At 40.4% G+C, this 20,305-nt stretch overlaps 2 protein-coding genes across 5 annotated transcripts in view; one reads left to right on the forward strand and one right to left on the reverse strand.

Moving 5' to 3' along the window:
- ROCK2 (Rho associated coiled-coil containing protein kinase 2) overlaps positions 1–10,271 on the forward strand; it is a 103,356-nt gene extending 93,085 nt beyond the window's left edge. For both annotated transcript variants that reach the window (XM_064411937.1, XM_064411938.1), the window contains one exon: positions 23–10,271. In XM_064411937.1, the coding sequence (XP_064268007.1) occupies positions 23–26 (4 nt within the window). In that variant the 3' untranslated portion in view covers positions 27–10,271. The remainder of the gene's footprint in view (positions 1–22) is intronic.
- On the reverse strand, positions 8,809–18,740 carry SLC66A3 (solute carrier family 66 member 3). Of its 3 annotated transcripts, none has more exons than XM_064411940.1 (7): positions 18,219–18,494; positions 16,046–16,128; positions 15,530–15,599; positions 14,836–14,893; positions 13,568–13,688; positions 12,405–12,446; positions 8,809–10,558 (listed from the first exon to the last, which is right to left on the reverse strand). In XM_064411940.1, exons 1-7 carry the CDS (start codon positions 18,359–18,361, stop codon positions 10,470–10,472), a joined length of 606 nt encoding a protein of 201 aa, XP_064268010.1. In that variant the 5' UTR covers positions 18,362–18,494; the 3' UTR covers positions 8,809–10,469. The 3 variants fall into 3 exon arrangements, 2 of the variants coding, with proteins under 2 accessions (XP_064268010.1, XP_064268011.1); XM_064411941.1 differs by lacking the exon at positions 18,219–18,494 and adding an exon at positions 16,635–17,059; XR_010358087.1 differs by lacking the exon at positions 8,809–10,558 and having other exon boundaries at positions 12,399–12,446; positions 18,219–18,740.
- Between the last annotated feature and the right edge of the window lie 1,565 nt (positions 18,741–20,305).

The following is a 20,305-nucleotide window of genomic DNA, read 5'->3' on the forward strand; positions in this document are numbered from 1 at the left end:
AAACTTCCTGCTTCTTTTTCAGCTAACTGCTTTCCGTGAATGCAGACACAGTCAAGGTGATAATTTTCTTCCCATTACAGCAAGACTGAAACATATCCCAAAATATATTAAAAATATATATTTTCCTGAGAGATTGTGCTATATATATCAGAGGTTTACATTTTTGCTGCAATATAAATTACTAATCTCTGAGGGTTTTCCTGTATTCTCCCAAGTGACTGATCAGTTGAGGAATGGTTGGTAAATAGTCAGAGGATATGTTAGGTAACCTTTTAAACTCTGTTCCACAAAAGCTTTCTTGGCAAGACATATACACTACATTTCATAAAAGGATCAAGAGGAATGAGTATTGAAATGGAAGAAACTGACTTTTCAGCTTTGTTAAAGATGCCACCAGCACGTCTGCACGTAGAACCGGAGGAAGATCCACCATAGTGATACAGACTGCATCTGTGAGAAGTGACCATTAAACTGTGTAAATATATTGTACTGTAATACTGCAAGAGGGGTTTAAAAATCTTTCCACTTTATTTTTTTATGCTTATTAATCAGATACCGTTACTTATTGCAGTTGCAACTATGCACTTGTATAAAGCCATAATGTTGAAGTTTATATCATTCATACACATTTATCAGAAGCTGCATGTCAGTGTTCAGCAGCTAGTATAGGTTTGAAGTATATACTAGTTTCAGCTACATCATCATGGGCAGTCCCTTTGTACCTGTCTAATTGCCTTAATTTAAATTTTTTCAAGTTTTTTTGCCCATTCCTTCTATTTAAGGAAAAAGAAAGTTTACCAGCTCTTAGGATGCAGTTTTGCTTTGTGGCAGAAAAAATAGTGCACTATTTTTACACCTATTAAGTATATCAGTGTCAACCTATTTTGAATGTATATCGACTGGTTTTAAGGGTGGAGAAGTGTTGGTTACAGAAACAACATCTGAGAGCATGGGATTTACCAGACCATTTGCTTGTACATGTAACTGCTCATCCAGCCCTTTTTACAAACCTCAATGCTAGTTATTGACTTATATTAACCCTCATTAAGTGCTATGAAACTTCATTTTGCCTTGTTTTTGCATACTTTCCTAGATGTGTTGTTTTTTTGGGTTTTTTTTTTTATTTCTGGAAAATAAAAGCATCTGTGACTATTTTTACATTTCACAACACAATATCTGAGGACTGTCACAAACCTTAAGAAAAGTGAAACATACTGTAGATGTATTTTAAAGTTTTAATCTGGTTCTCTAGCACATAGCTGTCGGCATAGATAAATAATTCAGTAGTGTGTTTTGAGAACTGATAGCTGGGAAGAAAGGGCCTCAGAGGCACTTATTCTGACTTTTTTTTTTAACTTGGAGTTGTACAAAAAATATAATATATATGGGCTCATTCATGATGTGTTCATAATTATCCCAGAAAATGCATGTTTTATACAACTACAGTATGTGATGTTAAACATATTGACAGTAAAAAATGTAGTCACCTATTTGGTCTCTTTATATATATATAAATATATATATATATTTAGAATATATATATATATAAAATATTGTGTGGGAGTGCAGTAATTTAAAATATGATCTAACACTTCAATGAAGGAGGACATTTCACTTTAAAATTTTGTTTGTTTGTTTTTGTTTTTTAAAGAGTGTTGAAATGCTTGGAAGGATAGGACCATGTTTTATTTAACACTATCATGAAAGGTGGACTTGGAAACACTGAAATACTGAAAATTAATAAATATATTTACATTTTGTAACCTCTACTACAGTTCAGCTTAACAAAGCAAGAATGTATTCAGTCTTCTATTTATGTGCTCACAAAGTAAAATGTTGTTTGTGAGTTCTTAAATTCAAAACTAAAATTTCATATCATTTCTGTTAGGTATTATAACCCAGAGCACAGCTACAGTGGTTTTTCCCTGCTTGTTTTGATTTACAGAAGTACGGTATATTTTTAGATAATGCAGATTTGCATAGAGTACAACATTAAAAATGTATACAGTAAAACTGTTTCCATTCACTGAATGCATAAATATTTTATATATATATATAAAAAAATGTTACATTGTGGGAAGTTCTATCCTTTTCTGAATTGGAGAATATTATATATATATATATTTTTAAATAAACTATTTGAGTAAGGTAAAATAGTTCCTGAACTTGAGAAGCTGGTAATTAATTGAAATATTTAAATATAAAATAACTACTGCAGCAGATATGGGAAAGGCAAGGGCTGCTCCAAGGCAGCCCAGCAAAGGCTGTGTATGGAGAAGGAGCAGACTCCGAGGGAGCTGTTTGGCAGCTCCTCCACTGCTGGGGCTGATCCTTTGCACTTTCTCTCCTGGCTTGCCCTCATTTCTGTGGATGCACGGGGTCCTGCTAAGCCTGACACTTTAGGAAATGCACGGTGTGATGGTATTTGCCAGGCACAGTGTATGAATGCCATGCTTGTACAAATGGTGCTTAGCTGTCCTGGATGGAGTCGGGGAGCAGAACGGGCCTTGGGGGAGCAGGGGGCTCTGTGCTCTGACCTCTGCTCAGGGCAGAGCTGGCTTGGCACAGCTTCCTCAAGGCCACTGCGCTGAGGTGCACCAACCTCGCTTTGTACCCAGGACACAAAAGGCAGAGCTGCTCTTCTGTTCTCTCTTATCCTGCTGTGAAATGCAAACACCTCTTTAATGCTAGATCCTGGACTTTGTGTTGTTTCCTTACTGTCTAGTGGTGACCTTTTAATGTTTTTGAGAGAAGGACATATTCATGAACTAAGGAGTATTTGTCTTGAAAGTCACTGATGTTTTAACATTTTCTTTTTGTTACAGCCTTGTCCTAATCAAACAGGACATTTTTATGGCCTGAATGACTTACCTATAGACAATTCTCTCATTGCAAGTCCTTTTGTCTCACAAGGGTAAACAAGTTGTATTGCCAAGCTGCAGATTAATCTTCTGGAAAAACAAGGGGTCAGACTTGGAGCCAGAAGCTCGAGGCACTTGTATAGAAATTGCTCCTTTGTTCCCAGTCCAGGAGCTCACCAGTACAGAAGGACAGGCAGACCCCATTGGAATTACCTTGTCAGGTGTCAGGAAGACTTTTCTGCAACGTGATTTCCACTGCTGTCCTAGTTGTGTGCTGCAATTCCCTACCTCTTGTAGTCCCTGCCAAAGTACAGCCCCTCCCAGCAACCCAGCACCAAGTCTGCTTTTAACTGGAGGAACACTATGGTGGTTCTTGTGCTTCTGAGCATGGCTGATGCTGTAACCAAAAACATGACATGGAATCACAGTAGGACTTGGAAACATGCAAGAGGCTCAAGGATCTTAGCAGTGACAGGGGCCAAATTTAAAACATCAATGAAATTTCATTTACTTTCTCTTACTGCCTCTTGAAAACACTGAACCTCCTACATTTTGAGAGGCATTCAGTCGCTCTCTGAAGGCACCAAGGCCAGGAAAGCTGCCACTGAAATTATGTGCTTTTTCTCTTTATTTTTTTTTAGTTTCTAATGTCAAGTCAGATCATGGGAAATTTGAGCCTTTCTGTTTGTAATCTTACAATGTATTAGTTTCCCATCTAGCTTTGAGAGAATCATCCTTAGAAGAGAATTATATCTTTTGGTCCCAAGTGCCTTTACCCATCCTGTGCTTGTGAGGTTGTGTGTGGGATGCTGCTGTGAAAAGGGGAAACTTATGAAAGCAAACTTCTTACTGCATTGCTCGTACAAACCCTTAATCACTTCCTTATTCTGTTTTTGAGGCAGAAGAACAAACAGTACAAGGTCCAGTCCAGTGAACTGGAGTATTTCAGTCTCTTCCACATTCCTGGATAGTTTGCTTTGACATTCATGTTAAAATAATGATTAATTTGTTTTTTCATGTAATCATAGATTATATCAAGTTGGAAGAGACCTATAAGGATCATCGAATCCAACTCTCTGCTCCTCACAGAACTACCTAAAATGAAACCATATGACTAAAAGCATGATCTAGACACTCCTTGACCTCTGGACAGGCTTGGTGCCTTTTTCAGTGCATTACAGTTTTTTACAAATTATCATCTCTGCACATAGTGCACTTTAAATTGAAAACATTGTTTCTTATTTTTTAAGATAATCTTCTGAATTATTTAGTTTCTATCAGAATCCCAAGGATCATAGGGTTTGCTTGCTGCTTTAAAGTGTCCCTCATGAGGGTAGGAATGATTTTTCTTTCTAATCTCTCTAAAAGATGTTGATGGAGTGGTTCTGAAAATACAATTTGTGTTCGATGTCGAAGTTGCTTAAAAATTGGATAGGTGTATATATTCAGACATTCTCATCTGAGAAATTAGACAAGTCTACTGCAATGTGTGTGGCAGAGAAGAACACTCAGAACACATCCAGCTTAGCTCTCCCCAGAAACTACCGCAATGGATGGAAAAGCTGTTGCTATAGAAACATAGCTCTTAAGAAGTGGGGATGTAGAGAAAATAATGTATTGGCACAGGATGCTAATTATCAGGTCTTATTATTGAAAATTGGGGCTTGGAATCTTTGCCTCTTTGTAGGCAGGAAGCAGTGTTTTGTAAAGGTAAGAAAGCCACATCTTGATATTGCAATAGTGAAGCCTTGGATTTGACTGCAGCTGCTTTTGCTCCAATAATCTTGTAGCAGCTGCAAGATTAAAGTGATCTTTCAAAATGAAAGTCATGGTGAAAGGTCACGAAATTTCAATTATAAGTGTATGTAGTCCTGATACCTTAATGAACTCTGGAAAGACATCATCACCATGAAAAGAAAGGGCAGAGAGTCCAATAATGTCATGTCTCTGCAGCCCTTACTTGTTGGAGGAGCTGCACAGAAATGCTTCCACAACCAAGACAACTGCATAGGATGCTTCAGTCCTACCACTTCATTTTAAGGTCGAGGCCTTCAGTGTTTTTCAGAGATGTGGGCCTGCTTCTATGCCTAGTCTTATATTGTCCCTGTGGGCCTCATGTCATGTAGTTCTTGTCATTTTTCATTACTGTTTGGGGTGTTTTTTGTCCAGGATGCTCTTGCACCACTTGATAAGCATGGCTATCCAGCAATAAGTACACCAGGCTTGTGAGATCACAGCCAGTCCTCTTGTCCTTTGGATCACCAACTGCTTAGACTTTGGGCACTGAATTGAGTTCAATATGTGTTACTTTTTATTAACAAGTTAACTGGTAGATACTTTTTTTGGAGTTACCTGAGATATTAAATCCCTTAATTTTTTTAAGACTGAAGGAGCTGGGTACCCCACCTGACCTCTGAGCCCTGTTTCATATTGGCTCACCTTGCACCGTCTCTGACCTCGACTGTTTCATTTTCTGGTGGGCTCTTGGAGCAGGTGCAGCTGGGTGCAGGTCTGGCTGCAGCTTCAGGACTTGAATCTGCTTGCTGGAACCCCTGGTCTCATGTGTCTGTGTGATGTTTTCCAGCATATTACAATCCCCGTGTCCTGGGGGCCACTGAGACTCAGTAGGATGTGTGTAGCCTTTAGTCCAATCCAGAGCCATGGGGGAGGCTCCCCTGCCAGCAGCTCTGTTCTGACCTACAGCAATGGGAGTTGTATTACTGGAAGGTGGGCATTTGTGCAAACTAAAAAAAAACCAAAAAAACAAGGATGAGAGAGGAAAGTACCCACAAGCTGAGAGTACTGAGCTTGTTGTAAGTTGTGCTGACAGTGCAATTCACGGGGCGGGGGGGAAATCTCAAGTCAGACTCTTGAAAGACCACTCTACAGGACCTGTATATAGCCAGCTGTTCAAAGGTGAAAGAATTTCTCTCCAGTAATTATTTAAAATATGTTTTACAGAACTCAATTCGTGCTACATTAGGATTTACCTGACAGAGGCAACCCTGAGGCATAGGATGTGTGTTATTCCATTTATGATTTTCATATACTATGAGTCTTGGTACTGCTGGCCAAAGCCTTCCCATTCCAAAGCAGAAATGTTGTACATTCCGGAGCAGGCATATGCACAGATGACTTGCAAGTATAATAAGGTAGTAAATAGAATTGATTTTCAGCATGGAGCCATGTTAGTACAGAGTTTGAATCAGAATTATCATTAGCCAACTTAACTTGTCATGTTTTAGGCTGGTGCAGGTTCTGTCCTTTACACCATTTTCCAGAATACTTGACAGATAAAACAAGGTCTCTGCCCTCTTAAAGCTCCCTCCCTGTGAGTCAGTGATACTAGATAACGCACAGGGGTACCTGTTTAGGCTTCTGGCAATTTAAGAAATTTCTAAAATGAAATAATGAAACAAAATTGTGACAATTATTTAAACTGTTCTTCAGGTATCCCAAATTAAATGTCATCAAAACTATGATGTAAAAATATCTTATTTTACCCAAAGATTGAATTTTTTTCCAAGATGGAGATGGTTGCCCCAAACTGCTGCCAATGTAGAATGGAATACCTGACACCTTTAACTTGAAAATGTCTGTATGTCTCTCTTGCCATTAGGCAGGAAACACCTGAGGTCCATCAGGACTCAGGTCTGTGAGGCTGGCAAAGTCTTGTAATTGGATCCATCACAAGTGATGCTTTGTCAGATTCTTACAGTGATCACTGTGGCTCCCAGGCACCTGTTTGACATCAACAGTTGTCATCACCAAGAACTCTGAAGTGTCCTGGAGAACCCTGGCTCAAAATCCAGCAAATTAAATTTAGTACAAACCAAGAACTTTAGAACATCCTATTTTAAGACTTTTTTTCAGCTTCCTCGCCTTCAAAAGTGAGACATCCTTAGACCATTATTGTGAAGGTGACATTTCATGTTCTGCTTCATACATAAATACGAATGTCAAGTATGGAAGAATTTGGAAGAGAGTGGAAAAACCAGCCTGAAGACAATTTGGAGGAAAGTCATTATTATTTATCATCAGGGAAAATACATGGCTGGGAAACTACCTCATTTTAGTTATCTCCACATATGTGGAGTTTTTAATTCATAATAGTTCCTTGTGTGGACTCCGCTGTTATTTCCTTTTTTTATTTCCCCCCTATTACATATGTCACTAAATGGATGATTGTTTGGTGGAGGAAGAGTAATTTTACCTCATTGAAAGAAGTGAGTGAAGGTGTTCTGCAAGACTGGGGCCATTCAGCTAATTCTGAATTTCTCCAGAGTCAAACTGCACTAAAACCCAGCTCTCGATCTGCAGCGGCTGGGGGCTGTCACTGCCTCCCCACCCCACTGCGTTCTCTCGTGTTTCAGTAGATCAGGTGAGCAGAGCCAGCATTGGAAGCTGACATGTGCACAGTGTACAGGCTCAGGGGTCAGGCAGGGACAGGGAGCCCTAAGCAGTCCCAGGAATTGCATCCCGTGCTGGACTGGAGCAGCACAAGGAAAGACATCTGTGTCTGTTTTGCACAGAATGCCCAGTGCAGAGGGAGGCCCATAGGGTGGGGAGAGGATGGTGCTGCATTTGTGCTCATGCTGTGTTCACTGAGGACAGTGCAGAAAAAATAAACTATACACATCTTCCACTGCCCATATCCATGTCCAGACCTGCAGCTTGCTGTCCCTGGACTCATCCTCACCTTTCGATAGTGAATCTCATGGTAAACGTTTTCTCTCTCATACAGCTGAAGTGAGCTCCTAGCTTACCTGCTGCCAAATCCAGTCACAGTTCCTCATAGCCACTGCTGGAGGTACTTCGGGTTATTTAGTGGACTGTACTGGTACTCAGAGCTTCTCTTCTCACACACAAGAAGACTCAAAGTTTTTGAAAGCTGCAGCAAGACACACACTTCATCAGCCAGGGCAGGACAGGGTGTGTTACCTTGTGAGCATGTTGTGAACTGATACAATTGGACACCAAGTGTGTAATTCCACACCTATACAGCATCTGTGAATGGAGTTGGATTAGTTCCAGCCCTGTGGACAAGAGCTGCTTACTTGCTTACACCTTGTGCCACAAATCCAAGATGCTTTCCCTGCTTGCTTTTGCCCTGCTGCTGCATTACACAGCAAATGACCTCCCTGTTTCCACCCCAATACTGGTGAATGAGAGTTTAACAAGATTTATCCTGCCTAGGTATTTGTCTAAAGCTGTTGCCTTTAATCCAGCCACTGAGAAGATTATTCTTTACCTACTGGAAAACACAGTGTCTGTGCTTTCATGAGGCTTGCCTGGAATTTGAATGTGCCTCTGTTTATGAAAGTGAAAGAAGTTACTCTCTGAGAGAGGAAGAAGTGTGTAAAACTATTTACTGCTAGTTTCTGATTTGTTCCGTATCTCTTGCAGCTTGAATGAGAACTCATGGTCCAGCTTTCCAAGTCCACAAAATTACTTTACCTTAAGTTCATTAATTACCCAGCTTTATTTGTTTTCCTGAGTCTTTTTTTTCCCACAGGTTTCTAAGGTGATTTATTCAAAATGCATTAAGTAACCTATTAAGAACTGTTCTTAAATGCATTTTCAGTATTTTATGATAAAAAACCATCTTGAGGTGCTGATTCTCAAACCAAAAATGGAGCAGCTTCATCTTGCTACAGCATCATTCAGGAGTGTGAAAGATATCAATAAGAGAGAGGGTTTGGATTCAATACAAATCTTTCTCTATCAAGAAAAGGCTTTAATTAATTAAAAAGCAAGTGTGTTTTTTTCATTTTAAGATGCTGGAGCTCTTCAGCATTTGGCAGGTCAATATTCAGCCTGATGCTTCAAGTGTTAAGGTGAAAGCTGCCCATTTATGACCTGTAATGAATATTTCATTTTCTCTCCATATATGAAAACAATAAAAACTCAAATGCAATGTAAATTAATGTAACAATGACACTATCAATCTTGAAGAATAACATTTATTCGTATCACCTGGAAAATGTATCACATGCCACCTACCACTATTTAGACCACTTCAGATACTTTACACAGCTTTAATAAAATCAGAATGTTTACAATTAATCTTTCAACCAGCATAGAAAGATTTAGACTTTTTATTGGAGCAGTAAAAAAAATCTCATCTTTGACTTGCTCTCGATAACATGGGATACATGAAATCAATTCCCACAGACACATCTTTTCCCAGCCCTTCCCCCTAAAATTTAGAGTATGAAGCAGCTGTTTTCTGATGGTGAATGTTCCAATTGCTGCGTGCTCACTGGCAGAAACATCTGCTTTCCAGATCCCTTTGCTCCAGAGCAGTCACACAATTTAGAATGTTGCAAAGAAAACCTGCCTCAGATGAAGTCAGTGCAGTCTTCCCATAGTTTTCAAGGGTGTTGGGATCAAGGGTGCCTAGGTTTTTACACGCCAATCACAGAATACTGTAAGAACTCTTGGAATGTTGTATCTTTTAATTTTGGGGAATGTAATGATAAATGAAGGCAAGCTATATGATTACTAATGTAACTTTTGGTTGTGAAGGCAGTACTTCCAAAACCAAAATCCTCTGCTAATAGTTGTCAAGAATATCCTTTCCCCCTTTTTACTCTTAAGTTCTACAAATTGATTAGAATTTCTGAAGTAAATGTTTAAGTGAAGTCTATGTTCTTCAACACACTTAGCACTGACAGGCCAAAAATGCATGAACCACAGAGCACTATCACAACCTGACAACCACAGGAGATCAGTCTGCTGAGATGCATCAAGATGCACGTCACTGTCAGTATGGATGGTGTTTGGAAATTCTGGGTGTCATTCCAGGAACTTCTGCCTGAACAGCATTTTTAACTGTTGGCCACAATTTCATTAATTCCCATACATTCTAGTCCCTGCTGTTCACAAAATAGTATGTTGAGTGAATGAGAGCTCAGGTTACGGAAAATAATTCATAGTGGAATTTTTGCTCTCTTATCCAATAAAAACTGGGTATACTGAGGAAAGTGACTATGGGTATCCTGTATCAGCTGTATAAATTGTACTATTTAAGTGTTGCATGTAAGTGCTACAATCCCAACTGGATTTGTGACTTAGTAATTAGAACCTTATTCTGGATTGGGCCTTGACTGAGATTTTCTTCATCCTAAAATACAGACAGTTAATGTTGAACTGATTTAGTTGCTTGCAAGAAGACAAACTTCTGTTGTGATTTTTTAGTCTTGCAACAGGACAAGTCAGTATGTTGGTGCAAAATTGATCATGTATAATTGAAGAAAATTGCTTATATGTAACCAGAAAGTACTGAAGTGATACCAGAATATATATACATCTAACTATGAAATACCTTGTAGTAAAAAAATCCAGAGAAAATGTGATATCAGTGAAACTTGTCTGAAATGACCAATAAAAATATGCTGCTTAAATTAAGTATCTTATCAGAATTATTTCTAAGAGAAAGTAAGCATGAATGTACTATACTGTAAGTCTGTAAGTACTGTAAATACTATAAGTATGCTAAAGGTAAATATTAGAGAAAGAGAGCTTCCTCCATCTTTGAAGAATTCTTAAATTCTTTAAGCTTAATGATATTTTTATGGTAATGATATGTGTGCTGATGAGTGTTGTCTAATCAGTCTTTTTAGTCTTCCTGTAGTGCAGGATTGTGGCTGTGACCCAAATATTGAGAATGAGCATGACTATGAAACGGGTGAGAACTAAAAGAGAAAAAAAATATTGTAAGCATGAATCAAAAAAAAAATCAGCTGCTGTTACAACACTGGTTTGTTACACTTTTGCTTGTGTACACACAGGCTGGTTCATATTTGGAAACTATTTTCAGCCAATTAATTTCAATTACCATGTTCAGGAACCCACACATTCTGAGCATGAATGAAAGAGAAAACAGCATTTAGCACTTGATCGTTTTCAGAGAGCTCAAAATTATACACTCCAGTACCTTTAATTCTTTTGTAACCTGGAGAATAGTACAAGCATGAGAAGCCTCATATAAATTTATATGTACACCAAAAGTTTAATTCAGAGTCACAGCTCACGTGTCTTTTCTAGTTGCATGTGTTATTTATAATAAAGGAACTACTCTCTCTACTGCTATCTCTTAAATTTAGACTTTGAGAAGACAGGAGATACTTGTATCTGTCAGACTTTAATGACAGAAAATCTGACAACTGACAAAAAAGCAGTTTTTCAGTACCTGGGTTAACTCAGCTTTAAAAATCATAACAGCATAGTACCTCTACCTGTGAGGAGATATTTAAAGTATAGGTATGTCTGATGTCCATTTGGTAGGTGGAATATTCACAGAAATGTACACAAAACTTCGTTTCAGAACTATGTGTTATCTGACTGTGTCAATGTGTTCAGTGTTGCAACTGAATTGGAAACATTTTCCATTAGAGCAGCACAGCATCAGTGTTTGCTGGCCCTGCCATGTGCCACAGTGGGTGGTGCTGTGTTTCAAACAGCAGCTTTACCCAGCGCCAGCTTTGCTTTCCTGGTGTTTCCTCCCTCCCCAGTGAACCCCCGCCTCCCCCTTGGGGTAAATGTGTGGCTGTGGGTGATGTGGACTCAGTACCTGACCAAATCCCTGCATGAGCATTTTGCCAAATCTTTGGTGACCAGTTAACTGCACAGCCCCACGGACCCCTTACCTTGGCAAAGAAAAAGCAGCAAGCATGGGGGTGGAAATGTGGGCCAGAAATGGGACTTCCTTTTCCAGTGAAAGACCCACTTGAAATGCCTGCAAAGCTACAGCTTTATTGGGCTGCAGAGGCTGCTTAAAAATTACAAAATCCATTCAAGTGATGTTTCTGATGAAATAGTTTTGAACGAGAACAAGGAACCACCAGATGAAGTACAAAGGGATTGTTACTTGTTCTTGCATCCACCAAGCCTTGATTTTGAACAATTTACTGAAAAATCTGTGACACTCCCTAGCTCTTGTGATTTTCTCAGGACAGTAAGAAGCTGTTACATAAATCTGCTTTATAATTTGCTGGAAATTATATATTTTAAGTCAATTTTTAAAAATTTCTTACCAGCCTACCATCTCGTTTTCAGCCTGTCATAAATTTTCTGAATGTTGGACCTGAAACTGGTCACATACTAAGCTGAACTTTAGTTTTCTAGAAGAATTTTTTAATTAAAAGACTATCAATAAGTGAAATACTTATTACTTGAAAATCTCATTCAATTACTACAGGTTTTTTAAAGTTGTATTTTACTACATTTATTTATTTATTAAAATAGTAAGTATTTTAATACTTTGTTCTGCTGTTTTCAGAATTAATTTTGTGGTGCTTTTGCCATTTGGAAAAAAAAAAAATCTTTTGGACCAGTTGCACCACACGACAAGCATAAGCAGTTTTCTGGCTTTTTTTTTTTCTTGATGTCTTTGCCTGATTTGTAATCCTGTGTAACCCCTGCCCTCACCATGCTAACCTGTCACGTTCATGGTTTGTTCTTGTGAGACTTTCTAACCAACTGAAAACTACTGTGGCAGCTGCTCCCTTGGAAAGGCAGAGAATTCCATAGTTCACTCACCTGCGCGATCATTTGTAGTCATTAAAGTTGTAATGATTCTTGCTGTAAATGGAATGAATTCTGATTAGTGGAACACATAGCACACATACTTTAGAAAAATTATGAAATACCTGTTTTTCAACAGAAGATAATCTTGCACGAAAATATATACTGTACATATTCCCACTGTTAGTCCACTCTTCACTATTTTGGCTTCAGAGATCAAGCTCTCAAAGCTGACTGACAATGTATTAAGGGTCTTTTTAAATGAGAAAATCACAGATATAATTAGAATTTTTACATCCATCATGCTAGATTGGATGTGGTCAGTTTATTGCTTTTCTTTCTGTTCAGCCCCTCCTTCAGGAGCTGACAGTGAGCTACTCTCACAGTTAAGTCAGCATGAATTAACCACTGGGAATGTTCACGTGTGCGCCCTCAGGTTTTGCAAATACAAGGGATTCAGCTTCCCTTCACACAAGGAACCTAAATGTTAATTATTTCACACTTGCAGCAGAGTAAAAGCATTTACAAAGTTTACTGTCACTGTTCACCACAACTTCTAATTACTAACTTTTTTTTCACGTAGAAATAGATCCAGCATCACTTGATGATGAATTTTATAGTGAGAATATTTTAAATGAGTTTTGTGAAGATGCAAAAGGCACTTCTGACAAACAGCTGTTCATGCAGACCACTGGGGAATTGCCACAGGAACTCCACAAATGACTGTTCATAAATTCTGTCAAGAAGTATAATTACAAGTACCCATAGAGTTAAAGGTATTTATCATTAAGTGTGTATTCATTTGTAGACAGCTTTTCAAAATTAGCATTGTCAGGTTTACATTAGCACTGTATACCTGAAATTTTAGCACCTTTTCATGCTGGACCACTAGTAACTTTGTTAAATCATGGAACATGGAAACATTTTCCTCATAAAAACAGCCTTTCAGTTATTTCAATTCCAGTTCCCTTGCTCATATTCACACTTTAAGTCATTGGTTTTTATCATGGTTGTCAAAGATAAAACTTGTTTTCAAGAGACTGTGTGTTATCTGAGTCCCAGGCGTCAGCACTGAGGGAAACTAAGGCAAGACCTTTACCTCCTATGATTGAGTAAAGACCTATGAGAAAAGGAATTAGGAGCACTCAGTAGTTCACACCCAGTTATCCGCAGCTTACCTGCAGAGGCGTACACAGACATGCCCCAGGTCAGGGCGCTCGCTTGTCCGGAATCTTTTGTCTCCCAGAGATGCTGCAGCTGAACCAGCTTACTGGCTGCACTGATGAGCGTGCAGAGATTCTGAAAAACAGGTGAAAAAGAGAGAGAACCTCTGCCATGGTATTAGCTGAATAGAAGTAGTTTTTCATTTAGAATTAAAAAATTGGCACTTTTCCAGTACTTGGCAACCCAAGTGCTTTGGCTTCTTAGTAAGGAGCAGTGAAGCCAAAACTGGAAGTTGCCAGAAACAAGGACTCATTTCTGAGGTGCTGCCCAGCAAGAAGCTCAAAGAGCACAGTTGCTACTGTTGTTGACAAATGTTTGATAGAGGCAAATGCAGTAAGAAGCAAAGAAACACAAAAAGCTTCTCAACCTGCTCCATAAAACTGTTTATAAAAGTCAGCTAAAATGAGACTGACCTAGTCTAAACAGCAAGGTTGATTCAGACCATCTGTTACCATTATGTCTGGCAAACCAAACCATAATGGAATGAGAAAACTGACAAGAATGTGTGGAAAATTAGTCCAATTGGAGGGAAAAAAATAGTAACAGGAATGCACTATTCACTCAGTCCCCCTTTTAAATGGGATTTTGCAAAGGCAGCAGGTAGAGAGGACTCCACACAGGACATGCTTGGATTTCTGCTGCAAGCAAGGATCAGTGTAGGGCTTGGAAGCTTTTCTCCCCATCTGTATCATCTTTTGCATTAGCAGATCCTGTTCATCTCAATTACTTTTTTACTTTCTCTCTCCTGCTAAGAAAAGACCATCTTTAATCTTTGTAGGCATTATCAGATTGTATTTTTCTTGCAAAATTGTATGACAAGGGGAAAAAAGAAGTATGTCACAATCCCTGTTTCAAATGTTTTGAGGCTCTATTCTCTTCCTCTTGTGTTAAAGGTTTATTGGTTGGATTATGACATTAGGACTAAAGTGGCAGTAGAATTTCAACATTTTAAGTATTTGCTAGTAACAAGTAACCAAGTAACAACTTATCTCAGAACATGCCTTTTCTCCCCCCATAGAGTCTCTATTTTCAGTGCTGTTTTCCAGCTACTCGCAAAAGAAAGAACCTGTATCTGAGAACTGGTTGGTTATTCTGAAAGCCAACCAAAATGATGAATTCTTCCAAGGACATATATGTAGGAGAAAGTCCTCTAATAAATACTTCCAGAAAAGAAAGTCACTTCATGTGAAGATCTAATTTCAGATAGTCATGTAGCACTTACCATGGCCAGGTCTATTATACGCTTCTGCAGTGTTAGCATGTACCAGCCCACCCAAAATCTTATATTACATTAAGTTTCATAGCACTTAAATTGTAGGATACAAAGTTCTCAAAACTGCCTGAGGAATAAGACTTTTTTTAAACATCTGGAAATAATCTTATTGAAACTTTTAAACAGACTATACAATTGAGATAAAACATATTAAGAACTGGTTGAAACACTAAGTGTTCCTATTTTTCACACTGGTTTTGGTCAAATAGTGTCTGGAGTTTCTCAAAATCTACCCCAAAACACAAGATTTGAGATTTTAACCCAAGTCCTATTTAGAAAAAAAACCCAAACAGTGCTGTCTTTTTTTGCAGTAAGTACAACCTCCGTGGGCAGGAATTAAAAAAAATAATTTAAAAAATGTTGTCATTTCTACTCTGCATCCCTGTAAAAAAGATGTAAATTAAGAATTTAGTTTACTCTTTATCAGTTGGGAGCCTTCTAAAGCAGAGCAAACATATAAAGCTTACTTCCTGCAGAGGTTTTACTGTCATCCCAGAAATCAGCATGTGAATGTTGAATACAAGTTGAGGAGTGCCTGAGAATGATTTACAGTAGTGGCACACAAGAAACAATGACATAGCTGCTATGCAAAGAACTACCAAACAAGCCACATAAAGCAAACCTCCCAGATTTCAAAGGATACATGACTGCATAGAAAAAAGCTCGTCTCACTTTTCCACTGAAATGCATAATACAGCCCAGGAGAATGGCGTCTGCAATAAACAAAAGATGGCTCATCACAGAAAGGACTGAAAGGGCCCAAACACAACCCTAGAGAGTTCCACTGGGCACAAGGACTCTGGAAACTCCTTTTTTACAGCTTTTGTCTCTCAAATGTGATTGATGACCAAAATACTGCAAGCTCCAAAACTAAGCTTTTCTTAGAATCTGGAGTGTTTAGTATGTTTCTCTCCCATGTGGAGAAAACAGACAAAAGGATGAGTTTACATCTGTGACTCTGTGTAACAATTAGGTTTTTCTCCTCCACCTGACCATCTCTTTCAATGGCATTTAAAATAATTCAGTTTTATATGAGATGTCAATTTTCTCTTCTCCCCAACTCCAGCATCACTGCAATGGAGCACTGTACCTACATGCAGAGACTTGGAGTGCTGAATGAGTCCCATTTCATTTCCAAAACATGGTTTACAAAAATTACCTTGTGCAATGACGACAGGAAACTCCAGGTATGTCTCCAGGGGGTAACCATAATAGATCTGGTACCTCAGAAACACAAGGAGGCTGAACAGAGAGATACAAAACATGACTGCACAGAGGGACACAAATGCCTTCACAACTTTTATACTGTTTTGGTGCTGCCAAAAGGCTCCAGATAGGTGTAGCCCTTGCTGTCAAACCAACCAAACAAAACACAGGCACATACTGCAAGCCTGATCATTCTCTAATCTGTTTCTGTTACCCTCACTGCCCACACTTCTCGCCGAGGTCTTTATGTCACAGTCTGTAGGGCATAATTTCATTTATTATAATTGCTGAGAAAGAAATAAAGGCTTCCAGATCTAGGACACAACTTCTCTCTGCAAGAGCCTTGGCATCTCCAGGATAACTCTGATTTCTTTATTTATGTCTGCAGTTCAATTTGTACATTAAAGAAAATGTCTTCCAAGCTGTCTAGACTATACTGTTATGAGGTTACTCAGAGTAGCTCTACTGGTCAGACTAAGAGTCTGTTTCTAAGTGCACCAAACAATGGCAATTTTCCTTCTTGCCATTCCACAATACAGTACCTAAAAGGAACTGAACTTTTATGTTTTCTGTACTTCCAACTCTCCTGCAAGTCCATGGGGTTACACAGAAAATTCAAAGCTGCACAGAAAACAGAAAGACTCAGAGCAGTTTTACATAAGAAAAAATATTATGGTTTCTGGTGTAGAAAAATGGCAGAAGGAACAGCCTGCCTTGTAAGAAACTGGCTTTTACAGTATTCAGAATTTAAATATCTGAACTTCCTAGGAGTGCTGTTTGATGTAGAATCAAATCAGACTCCTAGCCACCAGCACCATGTTTCTGTGTCACCCCTCATCCTGGTCACTCTATGTTGATTTCACAAAACCAGCCCAGCTTGTAGTGGTAGTCACACAGCTCCCTGCAACTGGATTCAAAGACTTTAAAGATAGAAGGATAAACAGTCTACTGGATACAATAAATGTTTCAAAGAAGACCAGAACCTGTAGTTGTGTGGGTACCGTGGTTCTCACGCAGGTGCTGAAGAAACACATTTCCAGCTTCTCCATGCTCATCTCAAACATTACTTACAAACCCTTTTTAATGCACACCAACGCACACAAATGATTGAAGTGCTGTCACCGCTTTTCGGCTGAGGTCAGTAATCTCAGCTGGAACTCCCGTTTGCTTCATTGACTCTGAGGTGTGTCCAGGGTAAACAGCAGCAACACGGGCTCAGTGCTGCAGGGAGAGGCGGGCGGGGAGCGGCCCCGGCGGGACCTGAGGGGTTCTGCCCCGCTCCACTGAGAGGTGTATAAACCTGAGCTGTGTCCCTGCCTGGAGACGCGGCACAGGCAACTTCAGAAACACCACGGCGTTTTTGTGAGGGGATTTTCTGGATGAAAGCCCCTGTCCTGGCTTGGCGCAGGGAGGTGGCAGCCGCCCGGCTGGATGTTCTGCCCACCTCCACCCCCGGTTCGGACAACGCAGGGCTCTTCAAGGTGCTTTCTCCCACTTGTACCCACACCTGAACGTGCACACACCGAGTTTATTTATTTGTCGTTTCATACAATCCTCTTTAAGCAAGACTTAATAAGCCTAGCCCATGTAAGCGCATTACAGGCTCACAAGTCTTTGGAGTTTGACGCGGCTTGTAATTTTCTTAAGGAATTATTTAAGTCTTACTGATTCGGGTGAGGGAAGCCTGTCTGACGAGTACCGCTACCTGCACCACACGGTACAGAGCCACTGAACAACCTAAAAACAGGCTTACACCCTCTGCAGCTGCTGTACGCAAGGACATGCGTGGTCTGGGATGGTTTGGGGCGAGTTAAAAAGGACGAGTTTCCCTTTAAATGACAAAGCGGAATCACTAAAACAGGAAGTTCCTTCCCGAAAGGCTCTGTGGGCTCAGCTGGTGGGGCTGGTCCCGGGCTCCGAGCGGGGCGATGTGGCACCGCGGGAGCGGGGCGGGCTCGCCGCCCCCAGGCCGCCCCTCAGCGCACCCTCACGCCTGGCCTGAGCCGGGAGGAGGGAATGAATCCCCGGCTGCCGCGGCAGCCCCAGGGCCCCGCACTCCCGCCCGAGGGACCCGCGGCTCCAGCCGCTGCTCCCGCCGCTGTCCCCGAGTGCCCGCGCCGCCTTACCCGGCCAGCTCCAGGAGGAGGCTGCTCACGCTGAGTCCCCACGCCGAGCCGGCCCTCAGCACCGCCACCAGCTGCGGCAGCTTGATCACGGCACACACGGCCCAGGTTGTCAAGTGCACCAGGTCCAGCAGCCCCGGCGCCATCCCGCTGCGGCGGCCCGGGACGGGGAATCCGCGGGGTGTGGTGGGACGGTGGCGGCGGCGCTGCCCTCACGGAGCGCCCGGGGCGCCCGCACTGCCCGGGGCACGAGGAGGGGAGAGCCGGGCCCGGCGGAGCATCCGCGGCCCCGTCCGCAGGGGCAGCGGCACGGTCACCCCCGGCCCGTGGTGCTGAGCACCGAGGGGACACCCGCGCCGGCCCCGGGCCGCTGGTTGAGCCCTCACTAGCTCTGATTCCCTCGGTGACCGAGCCGAGAACCGCTCCGCTCCAGGTTCGGAGTGTTGGTCCTGGAATGAGTCTGTTCCCATAAACAGCATCCCCGGAACAGGGATGATGTGATGCTGTGCCGGCCATGGGCCGTGTTCTCCCTAAGTGGAGTCCCCACTGCTCCAGCGCCCGTGGCTTTCGGGTCACTCTCTCCGGACTGCTGTGGAACTAATTCCTGCAGCAGGGATCGCACGGCTCTGACAGCAGCACTTCAGTTTTACAAGAAAAATGTGCAGCAAAATTAAAAGTTGCTAAATGCTGGACTTGTCAGATGATACTGAAACTGGCTGGAATAAACTTTGTAATGCAATTTGAAGTATTAGAAATCAGGCATTCTTTACTTGTGCAGGACACAGTGGATTTATTCTGTGTCTGGAGTGAGACTTTACAGCAAGGGTTTTTATTCATTATAACAATACACATTATTCATTAAAACGTGCTTCTTATTTAATATATAAATATAATTTTCCTAGAACTAGTGTGCATGCATTCACCTCTTAGTGGAAGTTTATGGTTCTGGAGGTTTATTGAGAGGGGTCTTTGGTGATTGTATTCACTGAATGCTTCGATATTAAAGGTGACTTTCCTTTGAAATTTTTCTTTGTGTGTGCACTGTTGTTTTTTGTTTTATAAAATTTGCTAAAAACCCACTGTAGGCCTCTTTATCTGTTTCTCCACAGGTTCCAGCTGTGTTTATCATCCTGTGTGCATATCTTTGCTTTTTTTTTTTTTTTTTTTTTTTTGCCAATTAGTCTTTCAGGAACTTCAGGGGAGCTGAAAATTGTTATTCTTTAAGTTATTTATCCCAAGTTATTGGAGATGGAGTAGCTTCTCCAGAAGATAAACCTACCTACCATACACAGTTGCTTACAAAACCAGTAAAGTTTTTGTACTTCTCAGTTTGTCAGAACTAAATAAAGGTTATCCTAGGAACATACATTTGTGCTGATTACTCATGGACAGAATCTTGGCTCTTTTGTGCCTGCATATGGCCAGGACTGCTCAGACTGTCAAATCCACACCATTAATTCAGAGTTTCACCTAGAACGTAATTTTAACACGAGTGGTTATTCACAGGCATAACGTTTCTTCTTTTTGATTTTAATTTTAATGAAAGTTGTGTTGTACTATGGTCAATAGTTCTTAAAATGGCTTCAGACAGGTATATTGCATTAATTCTACATACCCTTGGTGGTATTTTAAAACAGTATTTCTAATTCTGAATTTGTAAACCATGTTGCCCTTCAGTAATTCAGTCATAAAAGGAAGCAGGTATGTAGAAGTACATAAAATCTCAAAACTCAGAAATAAATAGCCCCCAATACAAAATTCTTATGTAGAAACTGTGTTTCTGTTAATACAATTCAAAGTAATCAAGCTTTTCAAAGACAATAAGCTAAAAGAAGAAAAGAGCATTTGGATTTATCTTAAATAATAACTGTTCCAAGATTTTCTTGATAAACTGAGTTGTTGACTTTGTGGGAGCATTATGTACTAGAAAAAAGTTGAGAAATTGTCATACACACTTCTTAAAGTTAGGTCTGAGGTGTAGATGTGTCTGTCATTTCAGATAATCTGAAAATAACAGAAATATCTAAGGTAGAAGTTGCACATTAGCACTACTGTGTGGGTGTTGATCCAAAGAACCTATAAAATTGTCA

This window comes from Passer domesticus, chromosome 3 (genome assembly GCF_036417665.1).
Source record: "Passer domesticus isolate bPasDom1 chromosome 3, bPasDom1.hap1, whole genome shotgun sequence".
NCBI classification, from domain to species: Eukaryota; Metazoa; Chordata; class Aves; order Passeriformes; family Passeridae; genus Passer; species Passer domesticus.

What these genes read in the sequence shown, in the direction of transcription:
- SLC66A3 (XM_064411940.1), bottom strand. Translation starts at nt 18,361, where the DNA reads ATGGCGCCGGGGCTGCTGGACCTGGTGCACTTGACAACCTGGGCCGTG. An exon ending in CTCCTCCTGGAGCTGGCCGG is followed by an intron (nt 16,129 to 18,218) that starts GTAAGGCGGCGC and finishes CTCTCTGTTCAG; the next exon opens with CCTCCTTGTGTTTCTGAGGT. An exon ending in GTATAATAGACCTGGCCATG is followed by an intron (nt 13,689 to 14,835) that starts GTAAGTGCTACA and finishes CCTGTTTTTCAG; the next exon opens with AATCTCTGCACGCTCATCAG.